The 22558-nt window shown below is 37.2% G+C and overlaps 3 protein-coding genes across 3 annotated transcripts; 1 reads left to right on the top strand and 2 right to left on the bottom strand.

The window, feature by feature from the left end:
* Positions 1-256: 256 nt before the first annotated feature.
* LOC111594621 (putative fatty acyl-CoA reductase CG8306) lies at positions 257-5942 on the bottom strand. The gene is made up of 7 exons (XM_023308015.2): positions 5556-5942; positions 1747-2331; positions 1578-1687; positions 1332-1524; positions 1021-1278; positions 644-901; positions 257-585 (listed from the first exon to the last, which is right to left on the bottom strand). Exons 1-7 carry the CDS (start codon positions 5561-5563, stop codon positions 447-449), a joined length of 1551 nt encoding a protein of 516 aa, XP_023163783.2. The 5' UTR covers positions 5564-5942; the 3' UTR covers positions 257-446.
* Positions 5943-6793: 851 nt separating this feature from the next.
* LOC111593519 (putative fatty acyl-CoA reductase CG8303) lies at positions 6794-17083 on the bottom strand. The gene is made up of 6 exons (XM_023306311.2): positions 16915-17083; positions 9802-10179; positions 8278-8782; positions 7781-8222; positions 7439-7696; positions 6794-7302 (listed from the first exon to the last, which is right to left on the bottom strand). Exons 2-6 carry the CDS (start codon positions 10114-10116, stop codon positions 7170-7172), a joined length of 1653 nt encoding a protein of 550 aa, XP_023162079.1. The 5' UTR covers positions 10117-10179; positions 16915-17083; the 3' UTR covers positions 6794-7169.
* On the top strand, positions 10581-12314 carry LOC111593526 (stress response protein nst1). The gene has a single exon (XM_023306323.2). The coding sequence runs from the start codon at positions 10742-10744 to the stop codon at positions 12173-12175; it is 1434 nt and encodes a 477-aa protein (XP_023162091.1). The 5' UTR covers positions 10581-10741; the 3' UTR covers positions 12176-12314.
* Positions 17084-22558: the final 5475 nt, after the last annotated feature.

Genomic DNA, 22558 nt, shown 5'->3' with positions numbered 1-22558 from the left:
AATACATGACAGTTAAGCAAGAAGATGAAGGCTGACCTTCAATTTAGCATCTTCTATAAAATTGATCACAGAGCCAATCGAGTCCTAAGAGTAGGCGCAGTAGCGACTTCAAACAATCGATAGATAACTGTACCATTCATATCGATACATTAAAAGACACGAATAACTTTATCGTATAACACAGGGCGCTTAATAACTATAAAATCATCAAGAACAAACACAGCATAGAAGAGATTCAAAATAATTTGAAACACTCGAAAACTTTAAATAAGTGACAGACTTTGGTTTGCTTGCAAAATGCGGTATGCTGTTTGCTTGTCTTTTATTTTAAATTTAAAATAAGTGAAGAGCTTTTACACCAAACCTTGATTAAATTGTATTAATCATAAATATTATTTGAGAAATTGTTAAACAACACAACATACATTCGCACATGTACAATGACCCTAAATCAGTCCAAAAAGATAGTAAAACAAAGGCAAGATGAGAGCAGCCTTCGCAGAGGAAACGCCCGTCAAGCCAACAATCAGTTTGAAGACGCCATAGTAAAAGGCAAGCTGCAGCGCCACATGAAGTCCCAGAAGACTACAAAACACGGCAGAGAATTAAATAATGCGAATGAAATTGCGAATCATATACTAACATCTTATCTTTACGACGCGCTTTTTCCAGATTCTTCGGCGATTCCTTGCTCAGATATTGACGCACGCCTTGAATTGTGTTAGCGAAATATTCATCCCATGTCAGCTCTCCAATATCTATGCCGAACTTCTTTTTGTCCGCACTATCCATCGTCTTGGATAGGGCGAGCAGACGCTTGCTATCAAAATGCCATTCGGTGAATATGAAACGCTCCAAGGTATTCAACGAGTTCCAAACGTTCTTGTGAAGACGCATCAAGCTGTAAGTGAAAGCAATTTGTTATTTTTATCATTGTCAAAATTAACAACTATTCCTCTTTCTTTATACAGGCATTGGGGCAAAAGATATTTCTGATTCTTAAAGGCATAGCGAACTCACATCGGTCTGCCGCCGCCTATTTTGGTGACCAAATCGAGGAAGAAGCCGGGTATAAAGTGGAATAGTATAGCGCCAAGACGAAACAGCATCAAGCTCTTAACCAGACGTAGATTGGGATACCAGACGGCACTGTTCAGTGGATAGTCATGCAAATAGCTATTGATCTTGTCCTTTAGAAACTCGAAGCGGAATGGCTTATATGTGCTGGACGTCAAATGGAATATCTGCAGCTCGGCGGGACGTCCTGCATTCTTGGTTCTGCAATGGACAGAGATTAATTACCTAACTTTTTAATACCTAATAATACCTACTTCAAAGAATTGACATAGTAGCCCGTGGTTATAATGCCATTGACCACCACATCGATGGGGATGTAGTCCATAATGATTGTAGGATCCAAGGGTAGACGACGCAAAATGCCCTTGGAGGCGCCCATAAAGAAGCCCTGTGGTCCGTTCTTTGAAATGGTCCAGCCGGGTATGGGCTCCTTCCACGCAGCCGTGACTGGAATAAATTTTCTATGAAAAAAAGCTTTTCCGAAAATGGAATTGACTTACTCATGCTGGGGCGCACAATGCCGCAAGGGAATTGCGATGCTGCATTGGCCACCTCGTGCTCCGCCAAATGCTTTGTAAACGTGTAAGTGTTGGGATGATCCTTGAGCAATCTGTAAGAGGCATTCAAAATGAATGACGTCCAGCTAGCTGGCTCACATGGTCAACTCACTTGGGTTCCAGTTCCTTGAGCGCTTCATCGTTAAGTGTGTCGGCCAGTTGTATAATCTTTTCTGGATCATCGGGCGAGGGATATAGCTTCTCTTCCACATCAGTAATATAGGCATTCACATATGCGCTTGACACATGCACCAGAGCATCCAAATGACGCAGCTGCTTGCATAGCTCGACGACGCGACGTGTGCCACGCAAATTAATGTTTGTTGTCTCCTTCAGGGATTGGAAGAAGTCCAGCGTGGCAGCCGAGTGGAATACCACGTTTACGTTGTCGATCAGGGTCTCACGATCCTTTGATGAAATACCCAAATGCTCGAGCCCAACATCGCCCTCGATGGGCACAATCTTCGAGAGGCGCGACTCCAGTTGTAGCTCCTTGAAACGATCAAACACCGAGTTCTTCTTCAGCTCCTCCAGGCGCTGTTCCACGCTCTTTCCCTTCTTGGCGCGCATCAGCAGATACAGGGTGCCCACATTGGGCACATCTCGCAGCAGCTTCTCTACGATGGTCACGCCCACAAAGCCCGTGGCACCCGTGATGAAGACATTGCGTCCCGCATAGAAATCTGTGATAGGCGAACTGAATTGGTAACATTCGATTAGTGTTGATTTAGTGGAAATTTTTAATTTATTTATATAACTGCTGCAACTTGGTTTATTAACAGATTCTCTTGCATAACACCAACTTTCCCCACGCTTCAAATGTGAACAACAAAAGCACCAGCAGCAGCAGCAGCACCACCAGCAGCAGCAGCAGCAGCAGCTCCAAGATGGAATCATACAAGTTTGTCGCATTTCTCCGTAACGTAATGCTCCAATGTCCACAGTTCAAAACCAGTTTTTTAGTATATATATACGTATACAATGTACTTATATATGGGAATATAGTGTGCGAGTTCTAGCTGCTATTTGTCGCCTACATGTTTATCTACTTAACTAAATTCAAATTGAGCTGCGGACGTATAAAACACAGCAGATCAATGGTACTTGAAATGGGTGGAAAAATATCAAAGTATTAATTAAGCAAAAATATGCTTGGATATTGCCATTATAAATATGGAAGTATTGACGTATTGAGCAATTTGCTTAGTTACAAATGTAAATATGTGCAATCACGTAGTCGAAGTTGGAAAAACAATGTTCAGCTAAGGTCTTATTATAGAATGCATTAGTTTAGTATTTGTATTACTAAATAGCCTTATGATAACAGTGTTATAATAGTAATTCGTTCGAAATGACTTTAATATAAATATGTAGTACTAACTGCAAGCAAGACGTCTTGAGATAGGCACAGCTAATTGAAGTCGTTTTACTCTAATTGTATAAGGTATTATATCATGTATTAATCTTGTACTAAATAGGCCATAGTTAGCTAGACACTATCGAGCCGTCTTCGTTTTTGAGACACGCAATCGTAATTTAAATTAGCCAGTTTCGAATTGGCCCTAATGATGGCTACGTCTCCGACTTGTCTGTTGCCTCGTCTGGTCATGGCAAATGATTTTATAATGAACAATGCAAATGATGTGTGCGTTATTTGTTTTTGTTTTTGTTTTTTTTTTTTGCTCTCTCTCTCTGTGTTTTGATTGACCAACAAATGGCAATTTAATGTTGGAGCTGCGCAATATTTGGATTCACTCGATCAATTTGCAGACACTTGAGCTCAAAGCTGAAGCCGTTGCAGCTGCAGCTGCAGTTGCACTTGCAAATGCCACAAGCTGCTCAGTCATGGCAAAACAGTTTTGATGCCAACTTCAGATTTGGCTCTGAAACTCTTGACTTTAGCTGTCAACTGAATAAAGCTTTCACTTTGCCTTCTAGCCCATTAGCAGGTGAGCCGAACCCAATTTTTGTTAGCCACAGCTTCTAACGTGGCAACGATTTAACATATATTAAAAATGTTGCGGCTTTTGGCAAATTTGCAAATTCGCAAATTTCATTTTTGCAATCCCTTAGCCAATTTCCGACTGGGGTTTGGTTTTGCTTAACTTTTTATATCTTTTATTTATACATTTTGTGTTGAGGCAACAGTAAATTGTCTCTTTATCTTGACTTAAGCCATGCAGTGATTAGATTTTAGCTGAGGTTTCCAAGACTTGGCCAAGTGGAACAGCACTTATCTTGGGCAATTAACGGGGGATTTATGGCCAGAAATGAAATTCTTGATTTATGCAAACAGGTCAATTCTGATTCGTTCTATATGTACTATAGAAGTGTAGGTAGCAGCTATCACATATGTGTAGGCTAGACTCTCTGGCCGTATCTATAAATAACTTTAATCAACTAATTTTCTTAATTCTAGGTTCTAGGATCCGTCATTAACTGTGAACTGTCTGGACGTATGAGACCTTATAGCCAAGCATCCGAGTTTTAATTGCTATGTGCGGACATAATTGCTAGTAATGGAGCTTGTTGCGACAGCAGCAGCACAGGCAGCTCGAAGGGATTGTTTTTGTGTTGTATTTCTCTCAGCCACGTCGTGTTTGCTTTTCCTGTATCAATGCCTAGCCAGCCAGAGAGATGTTGGAGCAATCTGTTCACTCAGCCCCAACAATTATCGTCATTCATAATGCAGCAGGTAGATCTGCTGCTTACATAAAATAAATCTTAGGTGTTGCCCAGGTCAAAGTTTAAAAGGCGTGTTGAATTTGAGTGCCTCGAACAATGTTAAGTTTCAATTTGTTAAACGAATTCACACTTGGAACTATGCATATTGACAATTCGTCATGAATAGAAGTTGCTCTCTTAAATGTCTTCCAATATGGGTTTGGCAGTTAAGTGCTTAAAAAGCGAAAAGAGACTTGACTAGGAGCAGATCTGCACAGCATTTTTAGCTAATTCCTATATGTACATATATGCAACTTAAACAACATTGATTCATATTCAAATTCCTTGCCTTGTAAAAGAAACCATAAAAAGCAAATATAAAACAATTTAACTGGTTTACCAAAAAGCAGAACTATAAAACGTGATTTCTGGAATTCTTCGGTTCAGCATTTTGATTTGTTTCGCAGATTTTATAAAATAGTTTTTCTTTACTTATTATCCATATCGAAATTTTAATAAAAAGGGTTATAAAAAAGGTTCACACTTATCTAATTTTATGTACACAAGTATAACGAGTTGTAAGTTGATAAACTTTGTAAGATCTACAAACCTTTCTGACTTTAAGTTAGGGCAATTATTTTAAGGTAAGCAAATGTAAAAGTTTCTAACTCTAACGTCAGATATCGATAAGTCAAATCTGTTTAGAGCAATTTACTTTGAAAAAATTTAAGTTTAGCTTAATATAAAATATAAATTATTTTATATTATCATACAAATGCCCAAGTGTCAAAAGTTAAAATACTCAAATTTATTTGTGAACATATTTCGCCCCTAATTATATATATTGTCAGTTATATCACTAGTCGTAAATATTAGTTAAGGTTTCCAGTGTTTTTTTAATTGCCTAAAGGAATGCTAATATTGATCAGTAGCTCAGTGTCGGGTCTCTGACATAAGATCCCAGATGCCTTCCATATGTGCTTGAAGAAATTAACTCTCTAAAATTGCGTACCCGCCCAGTGCATGGAAAATGCATCTGCTGGGGGGCTTATTTATAGTTTTGCAACTTTAGAGATTGAAATTTATTGCGATTTTAGCAAGCGAATTTGAACTTTGCACCAAATGTTTAAATTCAAATAATTAATGCACGCACACACACACTTACACAAAAAATATATATACGAAAGTAGTCAAACTAGCCTGAGTTATTTGTTAGATGGCCTTTTAGGCAGTCCATGTCCAAAAATGTTTGCTTACCTGGCCATTGTAACGAAGCACAGCTGTTGATGAAATGCACGAATTGATATTCAGTTCAATATATATAGCGTTCGCTTTATAGATCTGGTTGGATCTAACGCCGAAGAGCCGAAAATTTCTCTTTTACTTCGCTAAACTGAGCTTCTTTTTGTCGTCGCTTCTTCCTCTTCACTTTGTTGTTTGTTTAAGCGCTGTCGCTGCGGCAGTAAACAATATGCACGCACACACACTCACTTATATTCATGCATATGCTCGTATGTGTGTCTGTGAACAGTTACGTTGCTCTCTGTATTGGCGTGTGATGTGTATGCTTGTTTCGTTCGGAACTCTGCGTGGAGTACAACTTGCACGTTCGCCGGCCGAATGGAAACTGTTTCGTCGGCTCTCGTTGATTCGTCTCAATGCGTTCTCTCGGCGCGTCTACGACTCGATGAGAAACAACGTCATTATCATGACGAGAAGTGTGAAACCAGTTATGCAGTGGCGTTTCAGACATGGGGTTACAATTATATATTTACATTCAAAATACAAATATTATTAAAATAATAATAATTATAATAATAATAATAATAATTAAGTAAACATTAATATGTCTTCCCGAAATTTTAAAATATTTTTACTGTATATTTTTACAGTGTTAGTAAACTTTAAAACGATTTTCTAAACTATTTAGCTGTTGGCAACTGAACAAACTGCAGCATACCTTAGGGATTTTTATTTAAATCAGCTTCGATCTGAAATTTTAAAGTATCTTTTGTGGATATTAGTGAAAAATATTTTAATGACATATTCGGCTTATATATATATATATATATATATATATATATATATATATATATATATAAATTGAAAACTATTATTTGATCTTTTAAAAAAGTTTCTTATCAACTATGAAATAATCAAAATTAAAAATACTATTTAATAATTTAGTGTTTAGGAACATATTTTAAACATTTTAAGGATGATGAATGATGAAATTATTGTTTGGGAACAGTACTTAATTATATAAAATTTATAGAAAAAGTAATTTTGGGACAGCATTAACACCAAACTTCAACGGACTCCAACTTGTTTCCTCGTTGTTCAATTGTCTAATTAACAGGTTTACCTAGCCCAGATAAAGTGGCTGCCAAAATTTCAGTATTATAACATTGGGAACAATTTAAAAGAAAAAAAACTCTTGATATTTAGCTTAACATTTAAATTGTCATATTTATTTCATTAATAGTTTACATAATTCATATTTTAATCGTTTACGTTTAGTTTTCGTAATTTACAAGTGCACAAACATTTAACTATTTGACTATATACCAGGACTATTTGTTATTATGTGACTACGATTTGAGCTAAGTTTTGGGCTTGTTTACATTGTGTTGTATTTGTATTTGTATATATATTTGCTTTGTTTTTGTTGATAGATACGTTTATTTGATTTTACTATATAGCTGACTTGTACTCAAGTGTGAGAGCTTAAAGTAAAACTACATGATGATACCCTATGAAGAACAATGGAAACGACTGAGCTGAACGTGAGTGGGTGTGTATGTGTGTGAGTGTATGTGTGATAGAATATTGCACAATACGTATGATCTACCGATGCCATTGAAGATCATCCTACAACCAGACCAGAAAGGCCCATACGAAGAGCGCCATGGTAAATCCAATGGGGAAGCCCAAGAAGGGGGTCAGCACAAAGTAGAGTATAGCAAAGATCGCTACGAAGCCGGCGTAGTACAGGATGTTGAAGCTGAAATGACGATCATGAGCAGTGATCAATAAGAATCGATAAATAAAATATCGGACTTGATAGTTTACGACTTATTCGATACATTGAAACAGTATTCTAAATTCAGAGCTTGGCAATTAACAATTTGACCACTTACACCTTCCAATAGTTGCGATGCCATTGCGTAGTCACTGCTGACTCCTTGAAGTAGAAACGCCTAATGCCAATTAGACAACGATCGATAAACTCTGACCAATCGCAGCGGCTGGCATCAAAGTTATAGCGTTTGCGATCGCTCTCGTGTATGAGCGAGGAGACGCGCAGTGCATTCTTCATGGAATACCGGAAGTCCTTGTCCAGGAAGTAATCGAAAGCCTTGGTGCCATTCTGAAAGACGCGCATATACTCATAGGCGCTGCAAGCAGACAGAGAGAGAGAGAGAGAGAGAGTTACAAATTGAGATCGGATCACATCACACTAGAAGGGAATTCACACTTACGTGTGCTGCGGCATGCCAATGCCAAACAGTTTCTCCGGTATATAGAATATCATAGCGGGCAGTAGATGGAACAGATAGAAGAACAGATTGTAGCGCCAGCCATTGCGCAGCTTTGTGGATGGCTTCCAGACAAAACTGTTGGGCGGATGACGTTCCACGCTATCGTTGATTATATTGCAGAACTGCGACAGGGTGAGAGGATTCACCTCGCCCGATGTACAGTGTATTATCTCCGGTTCATCGATGTTACGTGTGCCCACATACCAGCCCATGACCAGGGAACTGTTGATCACATAGTCGCATGGTATGATATCAATTACGGCACTCGCACTGCCGGACATGGTGCGAAAGATGCCCTTGACAAAGCCAGCCAGAAAGCCCAAGTGCCCCGAATTGGCATTGCCCACCCAGCCCTTCATGGGGTGCTCCAGTGTGCCGTATACTGTAATAGCAGATAGTTCATTACTTAGAGATAATAGTCTTTCAGTTAGGCTCACCTATGGATGGCCTAACTATGGCTGCCGGCAGACCGGCCATCTCTGCCATGAGCAGATTCTCGGAGAGATTCTTGGTAAACGTATACGTATTGGGATGATCCTTGAGGTAGCTCTTGCACTTTTGCTGCGTGAAATCCACCCAAGCCTCATCGTTCTCAGCCATCTTCATCATTTCGTATGGATCGAATTGTGACTTGTACACATCCTCGGTTATCAGACCACGATTGTTGCTATTGCAGAAGGCAGTCGAACAGTAAATGTAGGCGGACAGCTGCTTCAACTGCTTGGCCAGCTCAATGGTCCGCATGGTGCCCGTCAGATTCGTGAAGATCGCCGTGCGCAAATGTGAATTGAATCTGATTGTCGCAGCACTGTGATAGATCACATTCACTCGGTCGAGCAGCTCCTGTAGCAGTTCGTTGGCAAAGCCAAAGTTCGGCTCGGTTAGTTCACCAACAACTGGCACCACCTTGGCTAAGGTCTTTTCATTGTACTTCTGGAAGATCTGTGGGGCAGAAGATTAAATGATGATATTTTGGTAAATAAAAGATTTTTTTATATTTTAAAATAAAATATAAAATTTAAATTAAATATATATGAAACTAAATAAATAAATAAACATGTCCCATCATTAATTTTTACTCATTTCAGGTATAATCTTCAATAAATATTAAAGCAAATAAAGGAGAAAAAATCTTAGATGATATAATAAAAGAAAAGAATCTTTTATATTTTAAAATAAAATAAAAAATGTAAATTAAATATACATATTAATAAAATAAATAAATGAACTTATTGTACCATCTTTACTTTTTACTCATTTCAGATATAATCCTTAATAAATATTAAATTAAAATATAAAATAAAGGAGAAAAATTCTAAGAGGAAAATTGAAAAATATTTTTTATATTCAAGAAGTAAAAAACATAAATTAAATATATATAATAAAATAATAAAATACAAATAAATATACACATCTTTGATTTATGTTCATTTCAGTGCTTATATAGCACCTATTCCATAATGTGATAATTACAAAGCCCACGGAAAAAGCAAACAAAAAACAAAGAAAACAAAAAAAACTTAAAAAAACTGAAACTTTCATCGGATTTATTATTTTGCTTTATGTTTGGAGTATGCTTAAGAGCGAGTAAAAATAAAAATAAAAATAAACCGAAATACAATTTGTTATTATGCTATTAAAAGTGCGTTTAAAATTATAATGATGGAAAAGAGTCAAGAGAGTGTGGCTGAAAGAAGCACATACACATACAGGTGTATACATACAGGTGTGTAGGTACGGTTATAAAAATGGTTGGCATTACAAAGAGCTGCTAGAGAGGCAGACCCAGACGCCCGAGCGGAAGGCACTTCAGCTTCGACAAATTAACGCGCCATAAAGACGGTCAGTAATTGTCTCAAAATAATGAGGCTCGGGGCCTACAAATGGGTCAGCCAAGTGTCAAAGCGGCGTCAGGGGCATGACAAAAGGGCAGAGATCAACGTGTGCTCCAAGATACTCACCGGCTTCTGGAGCAAGCGATTTATGCGCTCCTTGGGATCGTGATTCCGCTTGCCGCGCACCAGCACGTAGATGGTGCCAATGTCGGGATGTGTGTCCAGCAGCGCCTCGATCAGCACTGTGCCCAGAAATCCTGTGCCGCCAGTCACAAAAATGTTCTTATGCGCAAAGAACTCGGGTATGGTCAATGCATTACTCAGCTGTCGCTGGGGATGCGGTGCCGCATCAGTGTCCGATTTGCTAATCCCGATCTTGCTGTTGCTATCGCTGTTATTGTTGTGGCGATTGCTGTTGCCATGCTCCGTTATGACGGCCATGGTGTAGGGCTCTAGATTTGTGGGTGGCGCCAATTTGCTGCTGGGTGTGTCAACGGTTGTGAACTGAGAGACATAGAAAGAAGATATCAATAAGTTTAAATAGTCTCAGGAACTCAATCCTGTGTATGGCATTGCTTTATTTTACTAAATTATTTATTGTTTTATTTTTATCAAATTCTATTTGCCATTGAGTCAGGGAAGCTAAAAAATGATCATACGCTTACGAGAGCCCTTATATCAAATTTAATGCGCTTAGGTCTTCAAGTGTTCGATTGAGATATCAAAATATTGAAAAAGATTTATTTTTGCTTTTCGCTTTATTTAAAGTGCAACACAAACGATGCAGTTTGCCTTTGAAGTCAAAAATTTGTAGAACACTTTATAAAGTTGGCTGTTAGAATTCCAAATAGTTAAAGTAGGCCATGATGGTTGTCTCCTTATTTTGCTTGATGGAGTTTCTTTAGTCTTTCAGATTGTGTGTCTACAGTAGTTAGTATAAGTTCAGCTTTGGGGGAATACAGTTCACAAAATTTTGGTCTCTACTTTTGGAAGTCCAATCAAAAAATTCCTTTAAAACATATCTCGAAATTCAATACGGTTAATTAGCGAAAAAAACTTTGACGCAATGAATATGGTAAAGAGCTTGAAACTTTACACGCGCATGTTTCGGCAATTTCGAGTTTCCCGCATGGCTAGGGACATCCATGGCTCGATCGCCACCACCGCTGGCTGCCACAACCAGGTACGTCATTTTCGCTCTGACGAGCCAAAAGACTGGAAGGCGAAGCGTGGTGACGACGCACTCAAGCAAATGAATAAAAAGTACAGCGATGACAAGTTTGCCGATTCGCGTTATGGTAATCAGCACTACAGTAAATACGATCAAGGTGAAGGCTATGACCAGACCGATTCTCCCTATAAGGGTAATAGGGATCCAGAATCTAGACGCTTGATCACTCAGGATACTATCGATCATCAGCGTCGCCAGGAACGCATCATCGAGGACAACAGACGGCGCTGGCAAAAACGCGTCGAGCCAAAGTCGCCGTCTCAGCTCCAGTATGAGCGTACCAGTGATATCTTTGGGGCAGACAAGCCCGGCAAGAGGCATCAGCGACGACCTAACGAGGATCAAAGTGCCGAGGATTATAGCAAACGCCGTCGTGAACACAGACAAAAAGAGAAACAACGTCAAGAGCGTGAATTGCGAGAATCGCGAAAAGGTTACAAGCTACCCAAAGCAGAAGAAACCTCTCAGCCTGCTAGCGAGGCCATTGATAAAGAGTGGTTGGCACGGAAAACGGAAGAGCAAGAGGCTAAGTACTGGCATAGTTGGACCACTTGTCCGAATGAGCGGTGCAATCCGGACGCCGAGTCCGATGAAAGCTCATCCGGTTATAAGAAATCTGATCGGCGTGGTTTCATTAAGCCAACACTGCCGTATGATAGCTCTGTACGTCGTTTCCAGACTCATTCCCAGCAATTGACAGTAAAAACTCAAATTCCATTGCGACCGATGCAGAACGCTGTTCAGAAGCATCCAACAAAAGATTTGGCTAATACCAAACGTCGTCGACCCAGCGGCATGGAGAAGCAACTTGTGCTTCTCAATGACTTCAATCGTTTGAAAATGGACAAAACGAAACAGCCAACGTCCTTGCTTCAATCGCATGTGTTCAACACTCCAAAAACAAAGTACTCAGATCGTCAAGTGGAGGAAAAGCTGGAGGATATGGAGCTGCCAGAGCAGCTACCACGAACAAAGCTTGCCTGGCAGGGCTTGCCACGACCTGTCTATAAACGGTTTGATGGTGTAAAGCGGGCAATCGCACGCAAAACCCAAGGCCAGAGTAAATTTGTGGAGCCGCCACGCTTCAAGATGACCCTTCGATCTAAAAGTCTAAGTCGCAAGCGTACACCAACCGACAGCTTTTCCAATATGCTCAACGTGAACACCCATTTCACACCGCACAGTGAATACACTGGTTACGGTCGTCAAACCGTTTGCGATGCATGGCAGAACTTTAGTAATGTTCACTGCTTGAAGCAAGTATGCTAATGGAATTGAGTATGCTATGGAACCCAAACCAAAGACTGCCAATTAATCTGAAAATTTTAAAGGACCAAAGAAATTATCTTGATAAATGATTTAGGACGATTTCCCTATTTATATATTAAATAAAAAAAATATTGCGGTAGGTGAAGCTAGACACTTAGTCTCGGGCACTGCTAACTTGGGAGGGTATCTGCTACACACATTTATACACGCATGCCTACATTAGCTCTGCTTATTGCGCAGTTTACGCAGCGACGTGGCGCTTGTGGGTGTGGGAACAGCGTTGACAGCCTTTAAATAGGTTTTCTTCATTTAATTTCAAAGTGGGATAATGACTATTGTATGTAATTGTATGGAGATTAAAAAAATAACATCGCTATGTTAACCAGGTAATTTCGTCAATACAAGGTATGAGTTTCGTAAAAAGATCTCGTCGTAGGGCATGGTATTATACAGGAATAAACATTTTAAATTCTAAATTTATAGCTTTCATAAGGAGATATGTTTATATGACTTTAATGATAAACACAATGTTGGAAATTATATTGGGAAAATAGCAATGAACAGGATAGAGATTTCTTATGTCAAGAGGAAAATTGAAATTGAGTACTAAAATAAAATTGCTGAGTAGAACAATTATTCACAGTGCTGTCAACGATTATGGTATCGTTAAGGAAACTTATCGTCGATACTAGGCTCATGAGTTTCGTAAAAAGGTAAGCTCGTAGAGCATGTTATACAGGAAAAACATTTAAAATTGAAAATCTATAGCGCTCATACGGACATAAGCTTATATGATTTTAATGATGAACATGTTGATAAAATTATATTAGGAAATAGTAGCAATAGAAAAATAATAGTAACTATGACAATGCTGTCAACGATTGATATTGATAATCAATAACGATGGCGATGTATATTGCCATTGAAATTCTTCTAATGCAATAATATTAGGGCTAAACAATAAAAATTATAAAATTAAGTAATGAAGTGTTGCAAACTGTTTCGTTGTAAAAGTCAAGGAGCTGATGAATGTATCGCTTGGTATTTAGACGTTGCACATATGGCCGGACTGCCTTGATTTGATGGGGCGTGTGTTAAGCGAGGTACTTTAACCAATTATTAGATAATTACGCGAATATTTGTAAGCTACAAAAGCGAGCCACATGATTTTAGTTCACTATATTTTGGATTTTTTACATTTTTTTATGTGGTTGCCTAAGGTCCCAGGCGTATTGTGGCAAAAACTGCGTAGCTGTGCTTATTTTATTTCATTTCTGTTATTTTGTTTGTCTGAGATTAATTTTGATCATTTTCAGTGATTTGTTCGACGTGTGTGTATTTGTGTCAAGGCCGCGTTGAAAGGTAACTCGAAATACAATAAAAGATTTGTTTAAGTCTGCAGCTAGTCAGATTGCTGGGTTTGCTGTGGCTGCTTTGATTATTTTTATCAAATTTAAAAATTTTTCTATCATGTTACTTAATTTTGAAATTTTTAATGTTTAAGCTGCACGGTCAGGGACAAGTATCGACTTCGTTTTCGCTTTCGTGCATCGATAAGCCAGTGCCCCAGATAACAGTGGATATTTCCTTAGTTTTTGTTTCCTTTTGACAACCTAATGCTAATTGCACATGTGTCTAACTTCTTAATATCTATCATAATTGCGTTTTTTTGGCTTTTAATTAATTAGCAATAGCCTTCGTTTAGTGCTCAATTTTCACATATGAAAAGCCGTCAAAATTTATATATTTTTACCCAACCGATTGGCTAATTGCCCAATGACTCGGTTTTATTTCGATTTCAGTTTTGTTTTTCTCTTCATATATTTCCGTTTTTCAAGGCGCTTTCAATGTTGACATTGAGCTCAGAATTATGTAAACTATGCTTCCGCTGCATTGAATTGCTAACTAAGATCTCAGGCGCAGAATGCCGCATCATGCTGTTGGTTGCTTAGCCCTCAAACTGGTTTCCAATGAAACTCTATGTGGACCAGGTCTTGGGCAACATCAGCATAATTTTAATTGACCTAAAGCGCTTTTATATAAGCGCTGTCGGTTAAGCCTCAAAGCTCAAAGTCAATGAACTGCAACGCAAAACGTATGCCCCGAGACTTTTCATATCCACATATAGAATATATTCGTGAATTTAACATAAATAATTGATGAATTGGAAAGCCCTTATTTACTCAAGCTTTATTTAGCACCTAAATCACGTAGAAACTACGACAGCCACATTCATCACAAACTTTTTTGAATATGTGAAATGAAATTTTTGGAATTTATCTAGCTTTAACTGATTAACTAATTCCTAAAATAATACCGTTTGTTTGTTGTTATGTATATGTGGCCTACTTTAAATTAAATTCCCTAAATTGTAGCAAAGTTTGCAATTGTCTTGCAGAAATCCCAGGAAGTGACACAACGAATGAACTTAGATTCGATTTTTGCCTTCCATATCATCAAAAATATACTTAATATGAATCAATTTGCATCGATAGATTCAAATACGATAAAGGCCAGACGCATAAAGATTCAAATAACTCATTTTCTTTCTGTCTACCTTTCCGCATTCAGTCTCAAAAGTTTGCGTTTCCTATCAAACTTACTTATCAGGCTTACTTTATAGGGTATGCATTGTTTTTACAGCTGTTCGAATGCGTATACGTATTATATAAGCAATGTTGAGAAGATTGCCATTTATGCATTCCTCGCAGCACAATGCGCAATGAAGCGGCAGGATTGTTAAATATTATTTGCTTATGGGTCGGGCAAATACTAAAGGTCTACTTCATATATAGATAAACTGGCGTACGAGCGTGTGCATCTGCCTCAACAATCAACTACATATATGCTTCTATATATATGTATATAGACATATATATACAAATATATATATATATATATACAAAAGCCCATTTTGAAGATTTGCATAATTTTGCTGGGTTTGCGTTTCGCTTGCTAATTTCGTTTAAAACAAAATGACAGAGCGTCGAGTCGCTGAGTGTTTCTATATATTATTGTTAACTGCGGGTATTTATGGCTAACAATGTTCAAATGTGAGGAGAGCAAAATCGTTTATGCATATTAAATCTTTTGAAATTTCTTTCAGTTACACACATGCTTAGCTATTTGACCTGTTTGCCCAAATGCAACAACAACAAGCAGAAAAGGCAATTTGGTGACGTTTATAAGGGCTGGCAAAAAAATAACGAAAAGGGCGAAAAAGAAGATAAAAGTTACAAAAATCTGTGACGAATATAGTTATGAGAAGAAATACCGAGCACGTTTTATTGGCACTTTCTATTTAACGGATGAAATCTCTCTCGAATCTCACTTTTCGCTTTTGCTATAGATGCTCAGCTATATGCATATATATATATATATATATAGATATATATTGATATTCGGCTGAGTGTGTCTGCTTCCGGCATAGCAACAAAATGTGTAACAATTTGTTTATTTATGCATGGCATGCTTTTGCTGAACTTGATAGCCAAATTGGGGACGAGTCTTCACAAATAAAAATCGCTATTTTTTTTTATTTTTTTTATAGTGCGTATTACTCTGTTGTAGTTGTTGCGTTGACGTTTGCTTTTGCTGTTGCTGTTGACGTTTTTTCTGCCATTTGCATATTGTTGTCAGACCTTAACATTGAAACAGCATACGCTTGACGGGTTCAATCAAATTGTAGAGTATGTGTGTGTGTTGACATAATTGATGCCTTGTCAATGTCGCTAAATCAAAAGACTTAGGCAACGAACTTGCCGCGCCTAATTGAAAGCACAATGTCTTCCGCTAATGGGTGTGAAATAGCGGCCTGCTACTCGAGCAATTCGCACTTTATAGTATTTATTTTCTATTTTTTTCGTTTATTTTTTTTTTTTGCCAACAACAAATAGACAATTGAATTTTGTTGTTTCGAGCAGCGGCTGCTGTCAAGTCAAAAGAAATTATAAATAAATAAAACACACTTTAAAGGAGTTTTATTTTATTTATTTTTTTGTGTTTACCCAACCGGTTTGTGCCATCAAAATATATATATTTATAGCCTCTGGGCAGAGGTGAAATAAATCATATAAAACAAAATTGGCCACGCTGTCGAAAACATACAAAAAATTAAAAATGACGACAGAAATTGTGCTGAGCAGGCGAAAACGGAAAAGCGAGAGACCGAAAAACCGAAACCTTCAAATTAAATAAAAGACCAAACGCAACGCCAATGAATTTTCCAGCAAGAGCGCGCAAAACGTGAAAAACAAATCAACTTCGCATACATCCACGCACACATACACACACACGTACAGGCGCACACACACACACATCTATCGGAAAACACAAACAACAATTGAAAATTGGGCTTGGGAGGCAGAGTGAAAAGGCAGCGTGTCAATAGACGCAGAGGCAAAGTCAACAAAAGTCAACGACGATATATCAATAGATCAGTTAGTTCATTTTTTCCTGTCTCAAATATTTCAAAGAAATAGTTAACAAAAAAAGAAGCCGTAAGGCTTCGTTGTAGGCGCTTTCGTCAGCGCGCTTCCGTTTCGCATCGATTTTGTTTTGTTTGGCAATCGATTCTCAATTCGATTTCAATAGTTTTAGCGTTTATTTCTTAGGCACGGCACAAATTTTCAAGGCTTTTACGTTCGACGCGGATTTCACTTGATGGTTTCTATGCACTTGATACAGTTTTGAAAACTTTTTATTTTATATATATAATATAAACTGTGGCGTAAACTAACCAAAAAACTTGGATTCAATCAAAATCCAAATAACAACACAAATTTTGTTGATCGAAGAAAACGGAGGAGTAGTTGCTGCCAATGCCGACGCACGCTCAACTCGGACTGAAACCGAAACCGAAAAACTGAGACCCAAAACTGGGACCGAGACAAACCGAGACTGAGACTGCGATCGAGACTGAGCGTGGCGGCATCGACATGAGGAAATTTTAAATACCCGCCAGGCAGGCAGTACGAAAAACAAAAACAAAAACATTCAATGAATGATGCTTTCGCATGCTACCGACTGCTGCATACTCGTTCAGAAATGCATAAAAAATTATGAAGTTTTATAAAGAAACTGAATTAATATGGACAGCGAGCGAGATAGAGGGGGAAAGAGGGAGAGAGATATAGATGTAGATGGAGTAAAATTTAAAGCTATAAATAGAAAGAGGGAGAGGCATAAACAGAGAGATATGGATATTGAGAGAAAAAAGCAAAATGGAGAGAGTTGGAGAGAGTAGAAAATAAAACAGCTTACATTTCAACTATCAGGTCTGTAGAGATGTCTTATATATCAATTCCTTCTATATTCAAAATATTTTAAACGGATATATATTCATAGATAACATATCATCTAGGAAAGACTTCGATTCGACACACTTTTAGGAAGCCTTAAGCACATTTCGAAGCAAGTCTGAAGCAATAATCACTAACAATAGCATTCCGACGAACAAACAGATAGACAAAATCAATATGCTCTTTTCAATTTGAGAACGAGCATGAAAACAGCTTGAAGCAAAAACAAAAAGCTGCGCCAGCGCTGCAGCAGCGCAACAACAACAACACGTATAGCATGAAGACGTCCGCATGGCAAACGAAACAACGTAATGAAAATCGGAACACTAAATAATAAGCTGAGTGCGCGCGGCAGACTGGGAGAGCATGAGTGAAGAGAGAGAAGAGAGAGAGAAAGACAACGTTAAAGCGTAAAGACAGAGCGAAGAGTCGATGTGGACGTCGAAGAGCTCAAAGCAGCAGACAAAAGCAACAACTACAACAAAAACAAGTACCGCTAAGCTGCGCTAGTCATTTAGTTGACTTGGTGAGAAAGCTAGCAACAATCTCTTGTTTATCTTTATCTCCATTACGGTATCTATTACGAGTGCGATTGAGTCTCGTTTGCGACGCATTTTTGAGTGTGTTTATTTGAGGTTATGTTTGGACTCAACTCTCGAGCTAGTTAAATGCGACAACAAAAACAAAAAACACAAACAAACCATTCAACAAATCAGTTGGTATTGTACTAGGCCATTTAAATGCAAATAAGTTAATGAATATTTATTAAATTGTGCAATAAAAATAAACAAAAGTAAAGCAAGCAGATGAAATATAATTCAATTATAATATTGTTTATTAACTTTTTTCGATGTTAAAAGTTATATCGCAGTTTGTTTCCCATTCGCTTTACCATTGGCCCAGTTCTAGTCAGCAATTTAACTTTGGTTTAGCTGAAAACAGAAACCGTTAACTGCTGTCAAAATTGGAGCAAATGCGAGGTCAAATTTATTATATACGATATTGTTATTAAACCACATTCTGCAAACGCCTGCATTTTCACTTTTAAGCGCAATTCTTGTTTATTTAATTGGTGTCAATGATTTATAGAGATAGACATACATACACATATATATTTATTTCTAGAGAATACGAGAAATGGAGCAATCAGATGACTCAAAAATATACTCAAAACAAACGTTAGGAAATCTACCGCCTGATGTAAGATTTTATTGTAAGCTCAATTTTTAGCATTAATTAACATTCATATAAATGTGTAAGCTAAGTTTAAAAATTGTAACGAATTTTATAGTATAATATATAATAATAATATATAAAATAATTTATAATATTATTATATAAAATTTGTGTTAAATAAAATTTCACGAACAATTTTGAAAATACGAAATATGCTATTTGTAAAGGTTGCTTGCTTTGGGTTTCACCCAGATGTGTTTGAGCTTTAAGTTTTATTTGAAAAATATGAATGGCATTTCCGGATATGCAATGGTTGCAAGTAAATACCCCGTAGATTTCTTGACACATTATTATATATTTTATAGTGTTGACAAATCTATTTTTAGAGCAAAGCCAGGTTGGCGGTTTGTCTTTCAGCTGGGCTCAATTGCAAATGACCTGAAAAACGAAGCCCACATGGTGACTAGATTCGAGTTAGGGTCCCACACAAAGGTTGAATGTATTATGATCTTTGCCGTATACGCGACCAAAGAAATGTCTAAAATACAATTTTACAGTAATTTGTGTGACACGCAAAAGATAGAAAGTGGGTGGCTCGCAAGTGTGTAGGTTGGTGTACACTCTGTATGTGAGTGGGGATTAAAAGTGTTTGTCGGCAACATAGCTTGAACCTAATTATGTATAATACATGATATAAAAAAACCTACGATAAAGTATGATATAAGAAAACCTACGATAAAGTATGATATAAGAAAACCTACGATAAATCGTAAAAGTAATGTGTACAATATATGATGAATATAAACATATCCCAAGCAGGCTAAAAATACAACATATTTCCTAGAATTGTTATTAAATAAAGACTTTTGACCCACTCAGAGAAAAGTTTCCATTGTAGTTAGCAACACTATATTTAATTTTTATCGCCTGTGCTCATTATTTGATTAGCATTTGCAAAGGTAATTGATGGGAGTGATGATTGTTTTGTAGGATTTCTGACGCACTTTGTTACTCACGCTGTAAACGTGATTGGTTTTATTTTTAATATATGCTAATGATAAATTAGGCTCAATGATAATTACCATAATTTGTTGCGAGCGCAAGCTAAGGAACTTTACTGCAGCTCATATAATTAGAATCGCCTAGCAGGGTATACAGTATAGAAACAAAACCAGAAAATATTTATTCTCTTCCACTTCCTAGTCAGTTGTGTCTTACGTCTAATGCTTGCCGGCCAATTGCAGCCATATAGTAAATATTAGCTTGGTAAACACTGAGAGCGTCGTCTGTGTGCAACGAAAACTTGAAGCCAACATCTTTCATTTCTCATTTCAGATAGTTTCCCACTCACACGCATCTACATCCTGCTTTTCTTTGATTTCTGATTAGTATCCCTTTCCAATCAGACACTCACAGACATGCCTAGAGTGTGAGAATTGCAAAGGAAGGCGCATGTGTGACAAGCGTTTAACCAAATACAACTTAACCTTATTCAGATAGAAATCAATTTAAAGTCAGTTAATTTCTCGTTCACTCGCATCTACATCCTCATCTCTCTCACATTCTCTTCGGCGGCATGTAACTGTTTAAATGGGTCATAACAAGCCGCCCATTAGCCATATAACTAACATATACATTGTAAATAGGTTTGAGTGGCCATTTCGAAAATGCATTTTAATTTAATGCCCAACCGCAGAGCCTCTATCATGACTTAATCGAATTTCCACCTAGTCACTTTTGCTAACTTGTGACTGAGGCCAGCCAGCAGCGAGTTTTTCCGCGTCACCTCTTGAAGTCGAGCTCTTGCACTTGGAAATGCAACACACCATCACACACGCAGACACACACACCCATACACACATACGCAGATCAGAGGGCTCGCGTCATTATGGCAGACGACGTCACAGAAGGTGCATGAGTAATGAAATTCGTTTTTTATTTACTTAATTAATTTAAAGTCGCTTAGTTATAAGTTCAAGAAGCTAATTGTTGAATTAATGATGCTAAACTAAGTGAATTTTATATATAAAAAAGCGTTTTGCAATCATCTTTTTATATCAAAAACATATATATTTAACATTAGATTATTTAGTCTTCATTTTAAAAATCCTTTTTGTATTGAGATAATATATTTTATAATTATATAAACTATTGAAACACTTCAAAAATTATATATATATATTCAAATATATTAATCAAACTCTTTTAGAATATGAAGTACATGTATGTTAAATAATTATTTATCCTACAATTAATATTTATTTAATTTAGATTATAGATATAGATATAAATATAGATATAGATGATATAAAGTTTTAAAGCTTTCATAAATAAGTTTGTTATAATATTTACTTTTCAAAAATTAAAAAATTTAAGATATTTTTACAATTTTGAAAATTGATTTTTATTCCTAATAATTATTATTTTAAAGGTTGACTCGACTTTAAAAACTTAATATCATAAGTATATATAAATATATATTATATATTAAAATTTAAAGTAAATTTTTAATTTTAATAATCCAAAACTTCAAATTTTAAGAGTATATATTTAATTTTACACAGTATATAAAAAATATTCCAAATTTTCAATCTTCGAAAATAGATTTTTTATTCTAAATTTATTAATGCAACCATTATCGGAATTTTCAATACAAAAAATTAATTTTATATATAATATAATATAATAATATTTTATATAATAATATTTTATATTTTTTATATATAAACTTAAGGTAAATTTCTAATGCTTATATTTTTAAACATTTTCAAATTAACAATTCACATAATTGTACAGTGTATATACGAAGCGACTAGACCAAATCATATTTTTGCCAGTTGTCTTTGTTTTAACTAAATGGAAATTGATTATTATGCGTAGTGGACCATAAACGTGGTGAGGCTTAAAAGTCAGAGCGATGACAATGCACATATCATTGCATGGAATGCGACCTTCGGGATTGTCCAAATAGTTTTCGAACAGTCGAAGGTCTCGCTCTGTAAGTCAACACAGAGTAGATTAATTGAAATTGATGACAGATTCAAGATATCTCAATGCGGCACAGAAAACAATTGAATTTGAATTTGAATTTGAATTTTGAACTTTGAATTTTGGTATGTAAAGACAAGATGTGGCAACGCCATTGGCTGGACTTGGGGCGCCAGATGGCAACCCTGGCAACGTTGACAAATTTGAAACTCAGCATGCGCCAAAAGTTTTTGTAACGTTGAGATATGAGTACTATATCAAACAAAAAGTCGTAGGCAAACAAAATTTCTTTTGGCCGCGTCTCGTATAATTTGTATGTTCTCTTTTCTCGTGCCGCTGAAAACGCATGCGCTGACAGCAACAACGGCAACAAGAGCAACAGCAACAGCAACAGCAACAACAGCACGAACAAGAACAAGAACAATAACAATAACAATAACAACAGCACGAAAAGTATATTTCATTCAATAGGAAAACCCCCACCGACGGTGGTGGAAAAATCAGGCAAAGGGAACGCAAAACGGAAACGACGGGCACTGCGCAAACTGCGCAAGCCACGAGTCAACGAGCCAAAAGAAAAAAGAAAACCAAGAGAAAAAAGCGAAAACAACAACAACAATTGTGTGGAAGGGTGTATTCCGTGTGTTGTTGTACAAAAACTCACCACCGGGGCGCAAAAAGAGGGTGGGAGTTGCCCTCACTCAGTGAGCGTACGCGTGTGTTGGTGTTGGTGTACAATTTTGTCTCCGCGTGTGTACGTGTGTGTGTGTGTGCGCGCAGCCGCCAGCCCCCGTGAATTTGCTTGGTGAAATTTTTTCGCTGCTGGCGGCCCGGTTTTGCGGCCCAGCAGCAGTTGCCCAGTCGCCCAGTTGCCTGTCGCCAGTCGCTCTAGTCGCATTTCGAGCTGTGCTGCTCAAGC

The sequence above is a fragment of the Drosophila hydei genome, unplaced genomic scaffold (genome assembly GCF_003285905.1).
Source record: "Drosophila hydei strain 15085-1641.00,03,60 unplaced genomic scaffold, DhydRS2 tig00000060-arrow-pilon, whole genome shotgun sequence".
Taxonomy (NCBI): Eukaryota; Metazoa; Arthropoda; class Insecta; order Diptera; family Drosophilidae; genus Drosophila; species Drosophila hydei.
Note: the sequence above shows the minus strand (reverse complement) of the source record. Positions and strands in the feature narration are given on the sequence as shown.